The sequence below is a fragment of the Terrapene carolina genome, unplaced genomic scaffold (genome assembly GCF_002925995.2).
Source record: "Terrapene carolina triunguis isolate 2854851 unplaced genomic scaffold, T_m_triunguis-2.0 Scaffold68, whole genome shotgun sequence".
In the NCBI taxonomy this organism is placed as follows: domain Eukaryota; kingdom Metazoa; phylum Chordata; order Testudines; family Emydidae; genus Terrapene; species Terrapene triunguis.
In genome coordinates this window covers 56,789,127-56,807,692 of record NW_020664419.1, presented here as the reverse complement: position 1 = coordinate 56,807,692, position 18,566 = coordinate 56,789,127, and the positions used below count along the sequence as shown (strand labels likewise).

Genomic DNA, 18,566 nt, shown 5'->3' with positions numbered 1-18,566 from the left:
GTTGAGTTTGAAAACATTTACAATACCTAACTTTTGGTTCCAGTTTGACCTGCCAGCATTTTCTTAAGATGATAACTAAACATGCACTGTCAGGAACAGTAACAATGGGAAACAAATGAAATCAGATTCTTACTCAATGTAAACTAATTTATCAGTAAACCTGTTCTCCCGTTCTCCAGGCAAACCATCACTAAAATGTAGGGCTGTTGATCAATCGCAGTTAAGTCATGCGATTAACTCAAAAAAATTAATCATGATTAATCGCTGTTTTAATCGCACTGCTAAACAACAGAATACCAATTGAAATTTATTATTAAATTTTTGGATGCTTTTCTACATTTTCAGACATATTGATTTCAATTAAAACACACAAAACAGTGTACAGTGCTCACTTTATATTTTTATTACAAATATTTGTACTGTAAAAATGATCAACAAAAGAAATAGTATTTTTCAATTCACCTCATATAAGTGCTATAGTGCAATCTCTATCATGAAAGTGCAACTTACAAATGTAGATTTTTTTTTGTTACATAACTGCACTCAAAAACAAAACAATATTAAACTTTATAGCCTACAATTCCACTCAGTCCTACTTCTTGTTCAGCTAAGACAAACAAGTTTGTTTACATTTATAGGAGATAATGCTGCCAGCTTCTTATTTACAATGTCACCTGAAAGTGAGAACAGACATTCGCATGGCACTTTTCTGGCTGGCATTGCAAGGCATTTATGTGCCAGATATGGTAAATATTCGTATGCCCCTTCATGCTTCAGCCACCATTCCAGAGGATGTGCTTCCATGCTGACGATGCTCATTAAGAAAATAATGCATTAATTAAATTTGTGACTGAACTCTTTGGGGGAGAATTGTATGTCTCCTGTTTGGTTTTACCTGCATTCTGCCATATATTTCACGTTACAGCAGTCTTGGATGATGACCCAGCACATGTTGTTCATTTTAAGAACACTTTCACTGCAGATTTGACAAAACGCAAAGAAGGTACCAATGTGAGATTTCTAAAGATAGCTACAGCACTCGAACCAAAATTTAAGAATCTTAAGTGCCTTCCAAAATCTGAGAAGCACGAGGTGTGGTGCATGCTTTCAGAAGTCTTGAAAGAGCAACACTCCCCAATGCAGAAACTACAGAACCCAAACCACCAAAAAAGGAAATCAACCTTCTGCTGGTGGCATCCGACTCAGATGATGAAAATGAACATGCCTCGGTCTGCACTTCTTTGGATCATTATCGAGCAGAACCCATCATTAGCATGGACGCAGGTCTTCTGGAATGGTGGTCAAAGCATGAAGGGACATATGAATCTTTAGCGCATCTGGCACATTAATATCTTGCGATACCAGAAACAACAGTGCCATGTGAATGCCTGCTGTCACTTTCATTGTAAACAAGAAGTGGGCAACATTATCTCCTATTTTTTTTGCACATAATTCTACATTTGTAAGTTCAACTTTCATGATAAAGAGATTGCTCTACAGTACTTGTATTAGGAGAATTGAAAAATATGATTTCTTTTGTTTTTACAGTGCAAATATTTGTAATAAAAATATACAGTGAGCACTTACACTTTGTACTGTGTGCTGTAATTGAAATCAATATATTTGAAAATGTAGAAAACAGTCCAAAATATTTAAATAAAGATATTCTATTAACAGCACGATTAATCGCGCAATTAATTTTTTTAATCTCTTGCCAGCCCTACTAAAATTACATATTAGAAGTCTTATGTTAAATTCTAATTTAACTTTCTAGATTTTCCCCCTTTAATCCACAACTTTTGTCTAACTCCATCTTTTGGTTCATTGTTTCTGTTCTAAGTTTCCTCATAGCTGAATTCAATCAAAGACCATCTTTGAGTTATTTAAAGTGTTGTTCAGAAGATTCTCTTCAACTAGCAAGACAAAGACTTATTATTTTGAATATCTGCAAAGCCAACTTTAAATAAAATACAAATCTCGGTCTTAAAATTACTGTTTCCTATATTGGGGGGAGGGGGAAATAGCTCTGTATTTCTTTGCGGAATGGCTCCTTCGTTTCCTTGCTTCAGGTGACCATATCCCACCTACATCCCATACCATTTGCAGTTTCAAACAAGCAGTAGCAATGGAGAAAGAGACCATTTTCGCAGCACTGTGTGTTGAAAATCTGAGTGCTGGAGAGGATATTTTGGGTCAGGTGCCAATTAAATAAATATAACCCCGCTCTTTTATTTTAACACTCAGGAGGGACAGAAGGAAGAGTTGACACAGTGAAGGGGAAAGCTGGTTCTTTTAAAGTGTATTTTATTGCATGGGAAACTTACAATGGGAGTTGTACTTCTGGAGTTGTCTAATTTGTTTTTAATCTGAATGGATCATCAACAAACCAAGGCCATGATGTTTTGTTGATGATCCACATATATAGGCCATCTCTCTCTCCAGATATTTTCAGCTCTATCATAAGTTTCTCGTGCAAAAATCAAACTTCCAAAGATTTCAATGACTGATAGCAGTGTAAACAAAAAAAACAGAACAAAAATCCCTTTTTTATACACTCTCCTTTTAAGCTAGACATTGGTATTGGAATCAATTGTTTTCTTTTTATCATCTCACCCTTTAGTGCTAGAGTCACTGGGAGATGTGGGTGCCTGGTTCATCTCATGTCTAGCATTTTCCCCTTTAGTTCCATAAAGCTGCCAGTGGAACAATGGTGGCTATGTTGCTGAGACAGAGCCTGTGAGAAACGACTCATCCCATGGAGAAGAAATACAGAGCTGTTTTTGAAATGTAAAAAACGATTAAAAAAAAAAAAAGTGTTGTTCATATGGGAAAAATAGCTCTGTATATCATCTCCAGGGGATGCCCCTTTACTTCCTTATTGGAGGCAACTGTGTCCTGTGCACTGCTGAAATATCACCACTAGTCACTTAAGCTTGGTTTTACATCCTTTCAAAATCATGATCACAGATTTATACATAGACTGGGCAAAGCACTCAAGCAACTATCTTGCACAGGCTGGCAGGTGACTATAACTATCTTATAGGGCTTCTCCATCTATTCTTTTTAGGATTACTATGATTAAGGTGGTGTAGTGCTTTGTAAATGGAAGCACCTTCAGTAAAACTGAGCAATCCTGGTACTTAGAAAATCTGGAGATATTATAGATCAGCCTCTTTCAAGGATATATGTATATGAGGTCACTGTCCTTGCATTACAGATAAACTCCAAAAGGTCCTAGAAAAAAATGTTGCCATATTATATATAATGCTGTCAAATGATTAAAAAATTAATCGCGATTAATCGCATGATTAATCACACTGTTAATAATAGAATACCATTTATATAAATATTTTGGAAGTTTTCTACATTTTCAATTATATTGATTTGAATTACAACAGAACAAAGTGTACAGTGCTCACTTTATATTTATTTTTATTACAAATATCTGTGCTATAAAAAAAAGAAATAGTATTTTCAATTCACCTCATACAAGTACTGTAATACAATCTCTATCATGAAAGTTGAACTTACAAATGTAGAATTATGTACAAAAAAATAACTGCATTCAAAAATAAAACAATTTAAAACTTTGGAGCCGGCAAGTCCATTCAGTCTTCTTGTTTAGTCACTCACTCGGACAAACAAGTTTGTGTACATTTGCAGAAGATAATGCTGCACGCTTCTTGTTTACAATGTCACCTGAAAGTGAGAACAGGTGTTCTCATGGCACTATTGTAGCCGGCGTCGCAAGCTATTTACGTACCAGATGCATTAAAGATTCATATGTCCCATCATTCTTCAACCACCATTCTAGAGGACATGCGTCCAGGCTAATGAGGGGTTCTGCTCAATAAAGATCCAAAGCAGTTCAGACTGATGCACGTTCACTTTCATCATCAGAGTTAAATGCCACCAGCAGGTTGATTTTCTTTTTTGGTGGTTCAGGTTCTGTAGTTTCTGCATTGGAATGCTGCTCTTTTAAGACTTCTGAAAGCTTGCTCCACACCTCGTCCCTCTCAGATTATGGAAGGCACTTCAGATTCTTAAACCTTGGTTCCAGTGCTGTAGCTATCTTTAGAAATCTCACATTGGTACCTTCTTTGCGTTTTGTCAAATCTGCAGTGAAAGTGTTCTTAAAATGAACAACATGTGCTGGGTTATCATCCGAGACTGCTATAACGTGAAATATATGGCAGAATGTGGGTAAAACCCAAGGAGTTCAGTCACAAATTTAATTAATGCATTCTTTTCTTAATGAGCACCGTCAGCATGGAAGCACGGCCTCTGGAATGGTGGCCGAAGCATGAAGGGGCATACGAATATTTACCATATCTGGCACATAAATGCCTTGCAATGCCAGCCAGAAAAGTGCAATGTGAACACCTGCTCTCACTTTCAGGTGACATTGTAAATAAGAAGCCGGAAGCATTATCTCCCGCAAATGTAAACAAACTTGCATCTTAGAGATTGGCTGAATAAGAAGTAGTACTGAGTGGACTTGTAGGCTCTAAAGTTTTACATTGTTTTGCGTTTGAGTGCAGTTATGTAACAAAAAAAAATCTACATTTGTAAATTGCTCTTTCATAATAAAGAGATTACATTATGGTATTGTATGAGGTGAATTGAAAAATACTATTTCTTTTGTTTATCATTTTTACAGTGCAAATATTTGTAATAATAATATAAAGTGAGCACTGTACACTTTGTATTCTGTGTTGTAACTGAAATCAATATATGTGAAAATGTAGAAAAACATTCAAAAATATTTAATAAATTTCAATTGATATTCCATTGTTTAACAGTGCAATTAAAACTGTGATTAATCACAATTTGTTTTAGTTTAATCGCGTAAGCTAGCTGCGATTAATCAACAGCCCTAATTATATACCTTCATGAAGGAAAAAAAGCCAATATGACACTAAACCTCTAAATTAATGACAAACTGGGAACAGGGTAGCTATGGGGGGTTGGTAATAGGACATGACGTTTTTTACCTTTAAGTTCGGAGTCTGAATTGGGTTATAATTGTTCAGTGGCCTATGTGATATGAATTGATACTCTCAGCATAGCTCCCAACAGTAACATCCATGTAAAAGAAACCATCCTCACCGTCGTAACTGGCACCTCCGCTGGCAGTCTCATCAGAAAGGCTATGAACTGAGTAAGCATGGAGACTGACCTATTCTATTCATCCTTACAAGTGAACCACACAAGCCAAGATTGAGACAGGTTGGCAGAGCGGGAGAAACTCATACTACGCTATCTTTTTTCTCCCCAGAAAGGAGACTTCTGATTCCAATGCTGTCATTTTGACACCTTTCACCAGACACTACATAAAAATGAAGACATAACATATGGAAATATTTTATTAACATAAGAATTAAGCTAAATTTAAAAATAGCAAATTGCGCTGTCTTTTCAGCTATCTTGTGCGTTTAAAAATATTTCAGTAAGCCATCAAAATATGTATATTCCCACAACTTTAATAAAGGTCTAACCTGCAGTAGAAACAATTAAAAAGTCAGCATTTGCCAGCAGTTACCACAGTGATGTGCAACCTATAGTTATTCAGGCTGTTGCTAAATCCTCCTGGTAACTTCCTTGGCAATAGCGATGTGCCACCTTTTCAGCCTGCGGACAGAACACAGTATTTCAAAAGGCCAAGATGCCACAATCGATATTTTGGGGCACAATCTCTGCCCTGTTTGTGTCCTTCTGCGCTGCTTAGAGCTGAAACTACCTGCAAGTCCCCTAGTGTTTAAGAGTTCCTAGCAGGCACAGCTGGCTCCTACGCCTACGACCATCGGCACAGAGAGATGTATTGAGGACAAGAGGACATGGCTGGAGCATACTGTGCTCCAGCTATCCCCAGCATAGATTTGGTGCCTAGGGGACTATTGCCAGCTGGCAGGAGTTAGCCCCCAAAATGCTCTAACCTGCACCAGGGCTAAGGCAGAAAAACAAGGATCCATAAGTGGTTGTTGGTTCTCAGCTTCTCTTTTCCCTCTCCCCTACACAGCTATGTGGAGGAGGGAGCCCATCCTTCGCTAGCTATTCCCACAGGCTCAGGAAGACCCAGCTGAGCTCCTATCCTGCTGTGCTCTCCTTGGTGCTCCCACAGCTCAGCAGGATACTTGGCAATCGAGTAGCCAGAGCTACTCGGTCTTTCTTGCCTGTAACACAGCAGGTAGCCAGAGGGGAGCTATTGAGTAAATGCAGCAGGAAAAGAACAATAGCTGCTCAGAGCACACCTTGGTCAAATCAGAGCTGCTCCTGAGGCTGCAGGAGAGGCGATGCCCAGATACTTCCTTCCCGTAATGATGGACTCAATTCTAACACTTCCTTTTTTACATCCCAAGGCATGGCAGACAGAGCACATTTTCAATTTGTAATCAAAAGCAAATTTTTTGTTTAAGGTGCTTTAACAGTCTCCCTAGAGGGCCGCAAGTTAGACAACACTTCTCTACCAAATATCTCTTCCTCTCCGTTCTTAGTGCCAAAATCTCCATCCATGCCTTGGTAATGCCGCATTTATGCTATGGCAACATTCCCCTTCCTTGCTTATCTGACTCGCACTTTGTACCACTGCAGGTCTATTCAAAAGGCTGCCATCAAACTCATGGCAGACACCCTTCCCCTTTGGAAGTCCCTTCAGTGTATCCAGAACACCTCCTACATCAACTCCAAATGCATTACCACCACCTTCAAGTGTCTATGCAACTCTTGCCCAGCTAGCATCTCCTCTCTTCTCTCCCACTCTGCTAATTCTGTATATCCTTCCCCCACAACACATCTGGGTGTTATCCCATGCTGCTCACTACAGTGATTCTGTATGTAATGCAACCTCTGTCTCCTCGAAACCTACTGCTCACCACACCCTCTCCAACAGTTTCCTGTTTCCCCTGGTCAACCTAATAATATCTAGATTTTTTTTTTTAAAAGGGGGAAATTTGAAGGAACAAGAAACCTTATTTTGTGTAAGCCTCCCTTCTTCTTACCCAATGTCATCTCCCTCTGCATCATATCCTCTCTAACCTGGATTACAAACTCTTTAGACCTGGGAGAGTTTCTTTGTTGCTCTTGAGGAATTCTCAGGCCTATGGGGCTATTTATATACAAAAGTTAAACAAGAACATGATAATTGCTGGCAAAATATTCATTTTTCCTGGCCACAACTGTATAGTCTCTAAAACAATGAAACCCAGAGTTAAAGCTGAAAATCCATCTTTAAATTATCCTAGCGTTTCCCAAGCTCAGAGGAAAGGGCAAGCTACCTCAGTCAGGGTGGTGTGGAGCATGGAAGTGGAACAATGTGGGCTAAGAAAGTTCTGAGAGCCCAAAACTACCCCATGCTTGCCCTGCAAACATGCTACTGCAGCAGTTCCCAAACTATGGGGTTGCAGCAATCCCTAATGTGCAGAGGATGTCATTTTGCTCCGCACAGTGTAATCTAGCATGTATGGTGATCATGCACCGTGTCCTTGCACGCAGGATGCCATTTTGTAGAGCAAAATGGCATCCTCTGCAGAGTGACCTTATACACACCATATGTATGAGGTCACATTGTGTGGAGAACACCATTTTAAAGAGCAAAATGGCATCCTCCATGCAGCATGGTCTCACACGTACGGTGCGTGCAAGGTCACGTTGTGCAGAGGACGTCATTTTGCTCTTCTGGAGTCCCAGCAGAAAATACTTCATTAAAATGGGATTGCGCCAATAAAAAGTTTGGGAACCCCATGTGATTGGGTGGGTTCTTAAAAGTCATCATTGCATTGCCACTCTGCTCCCACTGGGATCTCTAATGCAACAGACTGTGGAAGTGGCTCTTTGTTTGCAAGGATGGGAGCACAGGTCCCTGCCCATCATCCCAAGCAGCTTCTCTTCTCTCACAGCACAGTGCTCAGCCACTAAACACGGGCCACTCAGTACCACCAAGGGACTTCCCACCAGATGAAGCATGTAACAGAGCCTTCTAGTCAGTCAGAGAATGAGGAGAGGACAAAAACCCAAGAAAACAAATGCAGAAAAAGAATGCAAAGGAAAAGGAACAGAGACAAAGAGATATAAGAGATGAATACACAGAAAATGAGAGGCCCTGGCAGCAATGCCTGGACATAGCATTGGAGGAATCAAGACTGCCTGTCCACCAATTTCTTGCAGGGGTCCAACTGAAAAAAAGAGGGGTGGACACCAGTGATTTAACATGATATGCCTATATTGTGTAGCTCATGTGGAAAGCATTCCCTGTTGGTTACTGCTCTAATATGGGGCAGAGAAGAGGATGCTAAGGAAGGAATTTCAGCCTTTTATACACATTCCTGATTTTTGCAAGTATAAGGCATAATATGAATGTTACTCAAACCAACCAATTTTATGAATACATTTCATTCCCTCTTTGATACTAAAGAATGAACAAACAATATTGAACAAAACCTTTTACATTGCACATATACAAATGTACAATATTTAAACAATTATGGATTTAAATACATTATTTTCCTAAGTGACCAAAATATCTGAGTAAATTTCCATTCAGGCATCTTTACAAAGGTGATTTTTTACCTCAAATAGTGTGCCTTCCTCCTTTAGAGCCATCACATAGATATGACAACAACATACCATGTCAGGTTACAACAGGGTGCTATTATGAAGTCGCTAGGATATACACAATAAACATCTTGAAGAAAGGTACTGAGTCTCTATAAGCGACAACTGTAAGCACCATTTTCATGTTAAGTATATATAAATACATTAACATACTATTTACTATGGCACTTACATAGTACTTTTCATCTTCAACACTCTATACAAGCATTAGCTGAGTAATTCTCTACATCCTGGCAAACTAATGAACTAGCAACATGAAAAATTGTATTTCGGATAAAAACAGTATTCTGATTATAGAAGCATAAAATTTCATTTCTTTAAATCTTCAAAAAACAGTGAATTTGCTTTTCTCTCTCTCTCTTTTTTAAAATACTATCTGGAGAGGGGACAAAAGTGCATGTATCTGAGACCTTGTATGACAAATTTAAGCTCAGAGTAAGTACGTTATAAATCCCACAAAACAGGGATTTATAATGAAAACACTGACAGGCACTTAACCATAGGAGTATTAGTGGGTGTTGCTAGAATTAGTATATATTATCTTTCTCATCAATATTTTTTTTTTCAAACCACATGAAGAGACATCTGCTATATTACATCCTTGGTAACACACTAAGAGAAACTATGGAAAAGTTACAGCATATATGAAAATAATATGTACACATATACACACACAACATAAATACATTTAGAAATATTTAAGTTACACTATACACAATCTGTATAAAATCTAATTGTGATTACAATTTTGGTGGATGCGTAGGCGGGAGAGGGGGGGACATGGTTGACTCAAGTTTTCAGAACTTCCGTTGTAAAAGCCAGATTTTGCAAAAACTATGTGTGAGAGTTAATTTAACTGACATGAGTAGTCGCAGAGTTCACGTGGTTTATACACGTGAATTACTCATGTTTGCAAGAGCTGCCCCTACATGTAATCCTTTATGTTAATTGATTACTGCAAACAGTCCAATTTTGAATTTTGATATTGTAACTATTCATTATATATTCAGTATATTTTACTTATATTTCCAATTTAAAATTAATTGAGATTTAATAAAAGGTGTTATGAAAAAACATACTACATATATTTGTTTAATAAAAGAGACTTACACCATATGCCCAGCACCCTTTCATACAGATGTATTGTAATACAACAACCATATCCTAGAAAAATGTGGTTTGCCAGTACTCAATCATTCTAGTAATTAAACACTGCACAACAATTTAATCATCATTTAAGTCTTTATTATTTCATATACCTATTAGAAAATGTGCACGTAAGCATACCCAAACTCTCTAGACTTTTGTATCATTAGTTTTACTTAATTTTTACAAATACTGTAATCTTTCTTGATCTACAATAGCAGAAAAACAGATTTCTATCTCATGCAAAAAAATGTGATGCAAGCAGCACAACATTCAAAGTGTTAAAAAAAGAAAGGACACTTTTTAAAAGGAATGAGAGCCCATAATAATTCAAAGACACAGCAAAGCAAAGTAAGGTTTTTCTTTATAACTTGGTGGTCTGCTACAGAAAACATATGTATATGGAATATGCATAATTACTGTTTGTATCCATTACTTGCTGGTATGCATTAAAGTAGCCAAAGGAAAATTTATTCTTATCTTAAAAGATTTCAAAACAGATCTATTTCATTATGAACCCAATCCTGAGAGATGCTGACTACCTCCTACATTTCAGTGGACGTGGAGTGCACCAGATCAGGGCCAAACAGGGTCAGTTTATTCTAAATCATGTGAAAGTATAATGGAGTTGCAATTGTTACTGGAAATGAGGAAACCTCTAACATTATATAAATAAAGTTTGTGTATAAGCCCAAACTTGTGTGATTTTTCAAAATGCTCATGCTTTTCTTATGATAGTTTATACACACTTTAAACTAAATTCTCAGAATGTACTATGTATGAATGATTTCTAAAGTGGAAGCTTTTCATTCTGCTCTATTTAGGCAAAAGAATATATGATTAGTGCCATCTAATGGAAATCTGGAGTACTGGGGTACATTGTAGCAAATTCTTCCCTGCTCACCACTATATGTTAGATTAAAAAAATACATTGAAATGTTTAATCCTATTATTTTGTATAGTTAGAAGGATGCATTTATACCTCAGGCATTAATCTGTGGATTTTAAAAATGCAAACAAACCTTCCATCAAATTAAGAATAATAATCATATGAAAGGTATAGAGTTTATAACATAACACAGTGTGTATCCATAAGACAAGAGCTACAATATACTGAAGATTTTTGGATTGGGAAGAATTACTCGAAATAAAAAGCAGATAGTTCTGAAAATTAATGCATGTACTATTCTGAAATGAAATTGAATGTATTTGTTTTGAAAAGCAAAAAAGCTTTCATTTGGTCCTAATCTATAAATGACAGTATATATGCACTCCATTTTATAGCACAAGCAAAGCTTAGGGGCAGTATATAGATGACATATTTGGACTGAAGCACTTATTCATAAAAGGCAACAGCTGATTCTGGGTATCATCCAGAAAATTAAAATGGGTATAAAAATTATATTATTGTGCCCAATCCAGCAAATATTATAAGTGTGGTACTTTACTGATGTGAGTAATCCCAGTTTACCAATTACAAGATAGTTTAACCACCACAACTGACTAAAGCCTTGGTTTTATGCCTCATTTGAAAGATGGAACCTCTGTCAGCACACTGCTCCCTAAAATCATTTGGTGGCATTGGTTCATTAAGTGACTCACGTGAAATTATACCTCCTAAACCACATCTTGTACCACCTGGATTTTCTTTGAAAGTTTCTATCCAACTAAAAGTAGACCTAATCCTGCTTATCTTGAGACCTGATGTGCTCACAGCACAAAGGGATACAGTAGTACATTATACATTTTGTGCAGAATATGATGGGGGGAGGGCAAAAAAATAATTTTCATAAAATGCTTGTACTTCCAAAGAAAACAGGGCACTTCTCTGTCTCTGAAGGTAAACTCAAGATCCAGTTGGACTGTGGCATTTATGCAAATGTTGCTTCTAGGACTTATTCTTGCATTTACATGATGCATCCTTCACCATTTAGTTCTGTTCCCCACCTCTACTACACATAAACAAATTGAATACAAAATTAGCCAACATTAATTTATAAGTGTCTAGGAAATTTAGTTTCCTCTTAGAACACATGAAATATGCAGTTATACATTATTCTGCTATCAGTGGATGAATTTTGTTTTATAATATACATCTATAAAGTAGTCAGTGTAACTGATCTGTTAAAGTTTGTAGTTCTGATAATACAAACAGAAATAAATTGCAGAGCTATAAAAGTTATAATAAAACACGTGAATATTGATTATGTCAGTGACACAGGTGACAAAATGGTTAATGCGGTGCTTCATGAGCAGGTATGCACTAGAAATACTTCTGTCAGATTCTGTTCCTAACAGACCAGCTTTGAGATCTGCTTGGGATCTGCTTGTTAGAATAGGCACAAAATGAACAGGAAAGCTGTAAATGCCTCATTTTAAGGCAGGTCTCACCAGTGTGAGCTCACATCAAAGGTGCATAATAAGTTAGGAAATTTGCTTGTCCTCTGATTTTATTATTTGAAGCCTGGGTCAGCAGCACATATAATTGGAAGCAAAGATCGGGCTGACACAATGGGGTTTATTGTCTCCTTATCAGGGTTCACTTGTAACTCCTGTTTAAGTTAATAGGAGTTATGGAAAGGAAAATAGACCCCTATGCCACAAAACTGGGGCTCAGTTTTGATAGTTCAAATAAAATTATAATCAGCTCTAGAAAAATCAATTAAATTTAAATGTTGTGTCCTATCACGAAAGCGTTTATGACACTCCTTCCATATATCAGAGGGGTAGCCGTGTTAGTCTGGATCTGTAAAAAGCAACAAAGAGTCCTGTGGCACCTTATAGACTAACCGATGTATTGGAGCATAAGCTTTCGTGGGTGAATGCCCACTTCGTCAGGCACATCATGTCATGCCAGTTAGTCTATAAGGTGACACAGGACTCTTTGTTGCTCCTTCCATATACTATATGCTGATCTGAAATGATATTAGCAAACCGCAATGATGCTTTAATTGTTGCATTTTGTGCCTATATCCAGTGGCGATGGGTGCATAACAAATGCCCAAATTGGAACGTTACTTGGGGTTTCAATCAGTGATTATTTACAGCTGCATCTTAGTTTTTATTTTGACTTCTTAAAAAAATAATTCCGGATAGCCTTTGAATTCTAAAAATTAATCCACTAAAGTTGTCATTTCCTGTCAAATAGTCAGATCTGGTATCTTATAAAGATATTACATATGTTACTGTTTAAATGCCGATATTAAACATTTAGACTAAGGTCCTGCAGTCAGATTCACATGGATGGGCCCTTATGCCCCAACGGCCGCCTTTGCAAATCCAAATTCAGGAGTGGGGCATTACACATGAAGTGTGGTTATTCCTCTCTGCATTTTTTTAAAGGTGTATGTTTTTTCTAAAAAAGAGCAGCTGTGATGGAGCATTTTTGTTTGATTGAACTATAGTATCACATAAATAAAGTACACATTGTGAGGGGAAGAAAATTACATTACAGCTCACATCACTTCCTGCATGAACCTTTGTGTGCACTATTATTAAAAGTAATTTTACAATAAAAATTTCACACACACAAAGGAATAAATGCTGAAAAAGATTTAAACGCACTTGAACAGTATTTTGAAAACATTTTCCTAAGACACTTACTAAATAATAATATTTCATATATTAAATGCTGCTAAGCAATTTCTTATTAAAACCGTGTGCAATATGTAATACAACTGTGATTTTCAGGCTAACTGCATAGTCTGTGTCAGGGGACAGGAAGATGCTATCAAATTTGAGATATATCATATCATATTGGGCAAGGAAGCTGGACAATGTTTCCAAAGCATTCTAAAATCTGGGCTATGAACACACTAAAAGCAAAGCAGTGATTTATAACAAACTTCCAGCTTCAACAGAGAACTCTAATAAATTACAACTAAATTTAGTAAACCATAGTGTATCATTTCCTGCAGCAGAGACACCCATTCCTAAAAGGGCCCTCAATATGCATGACACAACAAGCAGCACCCATTCAACCTGAGGGAAGCCCACAGGCTCGCAGGGCCACTGGCTGGCTCTTTGTCACCAAATGCAGCAGGTTGAATGCAGACATCACTGTGATATCCTCACCAACAAAACCAGAGGCAAAGAACAGGGGCAAGAGCTGAGTAGGGAAAAAAAAAAAAAAAAGATGAAAACATCAAAAATGTTAGATACATTCATAGCAAAACTGATGGTTATGATTCTACCTGAAAAGAAAACATAGGACTAAGAAATTCTGAATGCACATTTATTAGTTGGTTTAGCCCCTTTTTGCCTTCTGCTTTAACCTTGTTTACATTTGTTAATTAGAATACATAGCATACAATGCTGCAGCTCTTTATGTTACCAGGCAGGGGGGAAATCTTAATGTCGTGCAATGCAGGGCAACCCAAATTTGCAATTAAAAATTTACTGAAAACACATGTCTATGTGGTGAACGCTGGAAACCAACCATTATGAAAAACTGTTCAGTTGGCTGGTTGGTTAAACAAAGCCAAACTTTATTTTAACAAAAAACTTTCCAGTTATCAGGAAAAATAATGGGGAAATCATTTCTTTAAATAAAGATAATTTATATCTTAAATTCTCCAAGGGATACATTTAAGCAATTTTCCAGCTGGCACTAATATAGAAGAGAGGGATATGGCAGTGGGGATTTTTTATTTTGTAAGATGCAACATGTGTCTATGGTAATGGTTTTGTTTACCTCACAATAGGAAGGATGAAATGCAGCTGCCTCAGAGGATAGCCATTCATAGCTGCAGTCTGCTTCAGAAGATTATTGCAGTAACTGACACTGGGGACTCAAGCCTACCCCCACTGAAGTCAATCGTGAAGTTCTCATTGATTTCAGTGGGAGCAGGATTAGGCCCCGCATGGTTAATGATTTGAATAACAATGGACCACTCTCAACCTCTTCCAAGACACGTTTTTTTAAATGGTTACAGAATGGAAATGCCCAGAAATGTACTCAGGAATGATTTTCTCTTGTACATTTCCTGAACCAGAAGAGAAGTCTGTGCATGGTCTCTTCTGACCCCTGAAGAACAAACACATAACAAACAGTAATATATATTATCACGTCACTCTGGAGTGTATCTGACAGAAATCTGCTTGTATTAACATGCCTGAACTCTGACTTCTCCAAACTAAACTCACTACAAAACCAAAACATTTTTATGTTACTAAATGGAGACAAAAGAGAGAAGGAAGGTAAGTGCCACACAACGAACAGCTCGAAAGAACCATTAAACATAAATAAACATGTCATTTTCACGAGTGACTGCAGAACTGGTTAAAAAAAATCCTCCAGAGCAGACTACTGACTAATAAAAGATCAAAGATCTATACACAATAAACAGTACAAATAAAAATGTATTTTTTTCTAGTGACCTTCACTGTGAGAAGTAAAGTGTGCAGTGAAAATGTAATTACCTAGCAAAGCTGCAGTCTTATTGTGCTCCCGCAACTGATCATAAAACGTCTTCCTATTCTGTTTCATCAACTGCAGTACCAGGCAGCCTGTGCGCCTACCAATCGCAGCCATCTGGCTTGTGTCAAAGCCTGTGAGTCAGGCAGCTACAGTGCAACAGGAAGAAAGGCAGTGATGTCACTCTGCAGGTCAGGCAAAGAACAAAGATGTATTCTACAATTAAAAAGCTGGGTGCCCCAAGAGTAGGGGTCTCCAACATGCTCTTACTGGATAACCTATAGTTAATACTGTTTTTACTATTATCTAAATAGGAGAGCACCATCTAGTGGTTATTGTTGCAAAAGGCTCTTTTAGGAAAAATCATTCAGTTAGCAAAGACATAGCTGTGTTGCTAAGGTTAGATAATGGACTCTGAAAGTGTTAAAAAGAACTTTATACAGCAAGATGGACAAAGGGTATGGCTTGCTTTCAGTCAGTGATCTTATGCCCCATACAGCAATTCTATCTATTACATGACACAGTCACACAAGCAAGGTGAAATGTTTAATATTTGCCAAGTTTTAGTGCTAAGGCTGAAATACTTCCTTTGACTCTCGTGAGTGAATTTGGAAGTAGGAGGGAAGGAGTGAAAAGGAGAACACCATCTCTGTAGTGATTTCAAGTGTAAATTAATCAGGATTTTGTTACTTCTCTGAGAGATCACTGGTCTTCCCAGGCCACACCCCCACAGACGTGGTCAGTGGAGACACAAGAGCTGAAGCCCCCGTTAGTATAAAGGGGGCTGTTGGCAGAGCATTCTCCATTTGATCACTGATCGGTTTCTCGTTAGAATAATTTATACTGCAAATGTATACCAATTTAACAGATGCACTCCTTAGGGCCATAAGATACCATTGATTTGCATGCAGAATTTGTCAATGAAGTCAACTGGCTTCTGTAAAAACCGATTGCATAACAGCTCCTCAGGGCAGAGACTGTGTCCACCTGCGTGGATGTGAACAGCATCTAGCAAACTGTGGGTGCTACCACAATACAAACTGTAATTCAAAGAATAAGACTAGTATCTAGTTCCTAATGTCTGCATTTACATCATTCAAATCCCAGTCCTGTGCTCATTTCTCAAGCAAAACTGCCACTAGCCTCAATGGGAACTTTGTTTCCTGTAGATATTATTTTACGTAGGCTTGGCTCATAAGAAATTCACAACATAGTACTCCTAATTTATTAAAAGTAATCTGCTGAGAAAACTCTCAGCTATTTTGGAGACCTTGGCATCACACAGTAATTTCAGACAGAAATTTCTGTAGGCCAAGGTGTGATAGAAGCTGCCTATACCATGTCTGATATGTAGTTTACCAGAGATCTTCCATTGCAGCCATTTAGAAATACAACATTCTCTAACATTGTTGCACTGGGAAATAGAGGATAGAAAAATAAAAATACTCAATTTCACACTTTCTAAAAGAGCATCATTTGTGTTTTTTTCACTTTTTACAATCTGTTCACTATTCTTTAGATGGGTACGTCCCATTGGATGACAGAGGAGCTGGCACATTTGTTTGTGAGGGGAAAGGAGGGAGAAATGTTAGTCTCCACTCTTTATATTTTCCTCATGTTTCATTTTTCCTGTTGTGCCTTCCCTCTGCTTGCTTCATAGATTTGTTTCTTAACAACCTAAGGCTGTTTACCACTGCAGCACAAACTATTTTTTCCTCTTTTGTTACAAGTAAACAGGACTGCAAGTCCCCAAAGTGTAAGCTGTTGAAAAGCTATTTAAAAACCCCAAAGATTTCAAACTAGACAGACCCTGATCACCTGAAAAAGCCACTGTTCACCAAATTGTTGCTATTGGTCCCAGGTATCGATAAAGGATGTAAAGCTATAACTCTACAAAACCCAATAAAACTGAACTAGCATTCATAAAAAAATACTACAGCAGAAGGCTTTCTTCTCTCTTTTGAAGTTTAAGCGCTATTTCTATTACTTGTATTGCAGCAGTTCCTAGAAGCCTGAAGCAGCACCAGGGCCCCCCTGAGCTAGGTGTTGTGCAGACACACACAAAGCCATAATCCCTGCCACACAGAATTTACAATCTAAGCTGACAAATGACGTGCAAAGGGGGGTGGAGGGAAGAAGGATACAGTCAAAAGATATATAATTTTTAGCATAAGCTAATGCAAGATAAATGTGCCTAAGAAGCTGCTGTACATCCCTGCCCTGTTATTTCCAAGCAAGAGTAAGAGAGCGTGTAGTTGGAAGGAGAACAGTGGTCAGTGGCGGATTAGTCACTGGGCCAACGGGGCCTGTCCCCAGCCAATTGAAGGGCCCTGGAAAAATAGGCACCCCCGTACCCTGACCCCCCTCCCTGGCATGTTTCGGCTCACGGGGAGCGGACAGAGCAGGACTGAGCAGTTTTTCCCCTGCACTCTGGAGCCTGCCTCAGCAGCTGGACACTGCCTCCTGGGTCCTAGTGCCCTCCTCTTTCCTCTACAACCCTGATGCCCGCAGGGAGGAGAGAGGACAGAGCAAAGGGGGTGGGGTGAGGAGAAGGGGAGAAGAAGGGGAGGAGGAAGAAAAGGAGATACGGGAATGGGTGGAGGGAAGCAGGAACCCAGCATGTGGCGTTCCCTGGGCAGCAGCAGCCCCAGCAGGGAGGCAACCACTGCAGCACCAGAGCAGGGACATCTCTGCAGCAGCCGATGCCAGAGTGGTTCCAGCAGCAGCTGGGGCTCCCCCGTTATGCCATCCTGTCCCCCCCCCCCCCCCCCCCCCAGCACTGGCAGCCCAGGTATTGCTGTAGATGGGAGGAGAGATCCAGTGAACCAAGGGGACTGGCTTCAGCGTGCACGTGCGCGCGCATGTGTGGGCACACTTTGTCCCCCCAAGCATAGCAGTCAAACTACACTTATGGCCCCGGGACTGGAGGAGTTCTGGCTCCCTCCTGTGGCCTCAGGGCTGGGGAAGCTCTCACTGCCCGCTGCGGCCCGGGGCCATGGTGGGGGAGGGGCAGAGCTTTCTCCGGTGTTGGGGCTGCAGTGGGGGAGCGGGGGCAGAAAGGAGCAAGGTTGCAGAGCAGCAATGGGGGGGGCAGAATGGGGCTGACTGTGCGTGGAATGGGGCAGGGCAGCGGGGGAAGGGGCAGAATGGGGTGAGGCCATGGGCAGGGCCGCAGACGGAAGGGGCAGAACGGGGGGCGGGACTGCAGGCAGAAGGGGTGGGGAGGGGCTCCCCACTTGCTCTGGCCCAGGGCCCCACGAAACCTTAATCCACCTCTGATAGTGGTAACATGTCTGGATATCAGTTAAATCTCTTGATCCTGTTTCTACTTTGCCATAGACTTCAACAGGTTCAGAATCAGACCTGCAACTTGGATTTCTAAAATAAGAAGTCA

The 18,566-nt window shown here is 39.1% G+C and overlaps 1 protein-coding gene across 2 annotated transcripts in view; it reads right to left on the bottom strand.

Moving 5' to 3' along the window:
* Nucleotides 1-15,321, bottom strand: part of MSRB3 (methionine sulfoxide reductase B3) — a 103,494-nt gene extending 88,173 nt beyond the window's left edge. Inside the window, exons 1-2 of one of the 2 annotated variants that reach the window (XM_026648787.1) lie at nucleotides 15,178-15,265; nucleotides 13,738-13,864 (exon numbers count right to left, since the gene is read on the bottom strand). In XM_026648787.1, the coding sequence (XP_026504572.1) occupies nucleotides 13,738-13,813 (76 nt within the window). In that variant the 5' untranslated portion in view covers nucleotides 13,814-13,864; nucleotides 15,178-15,265. Of the gene's footprint in view, nucleotides 1-13,737; nucleotides 13,865-15,177 lie in introns of both variants that reach the window. The other variant, XM_026648786.1, reaches the window with a different exon arrangement.
* Between the last annotated feature and the right edge of the window lie 3,245 nt (nucleotides 15,322-18,566).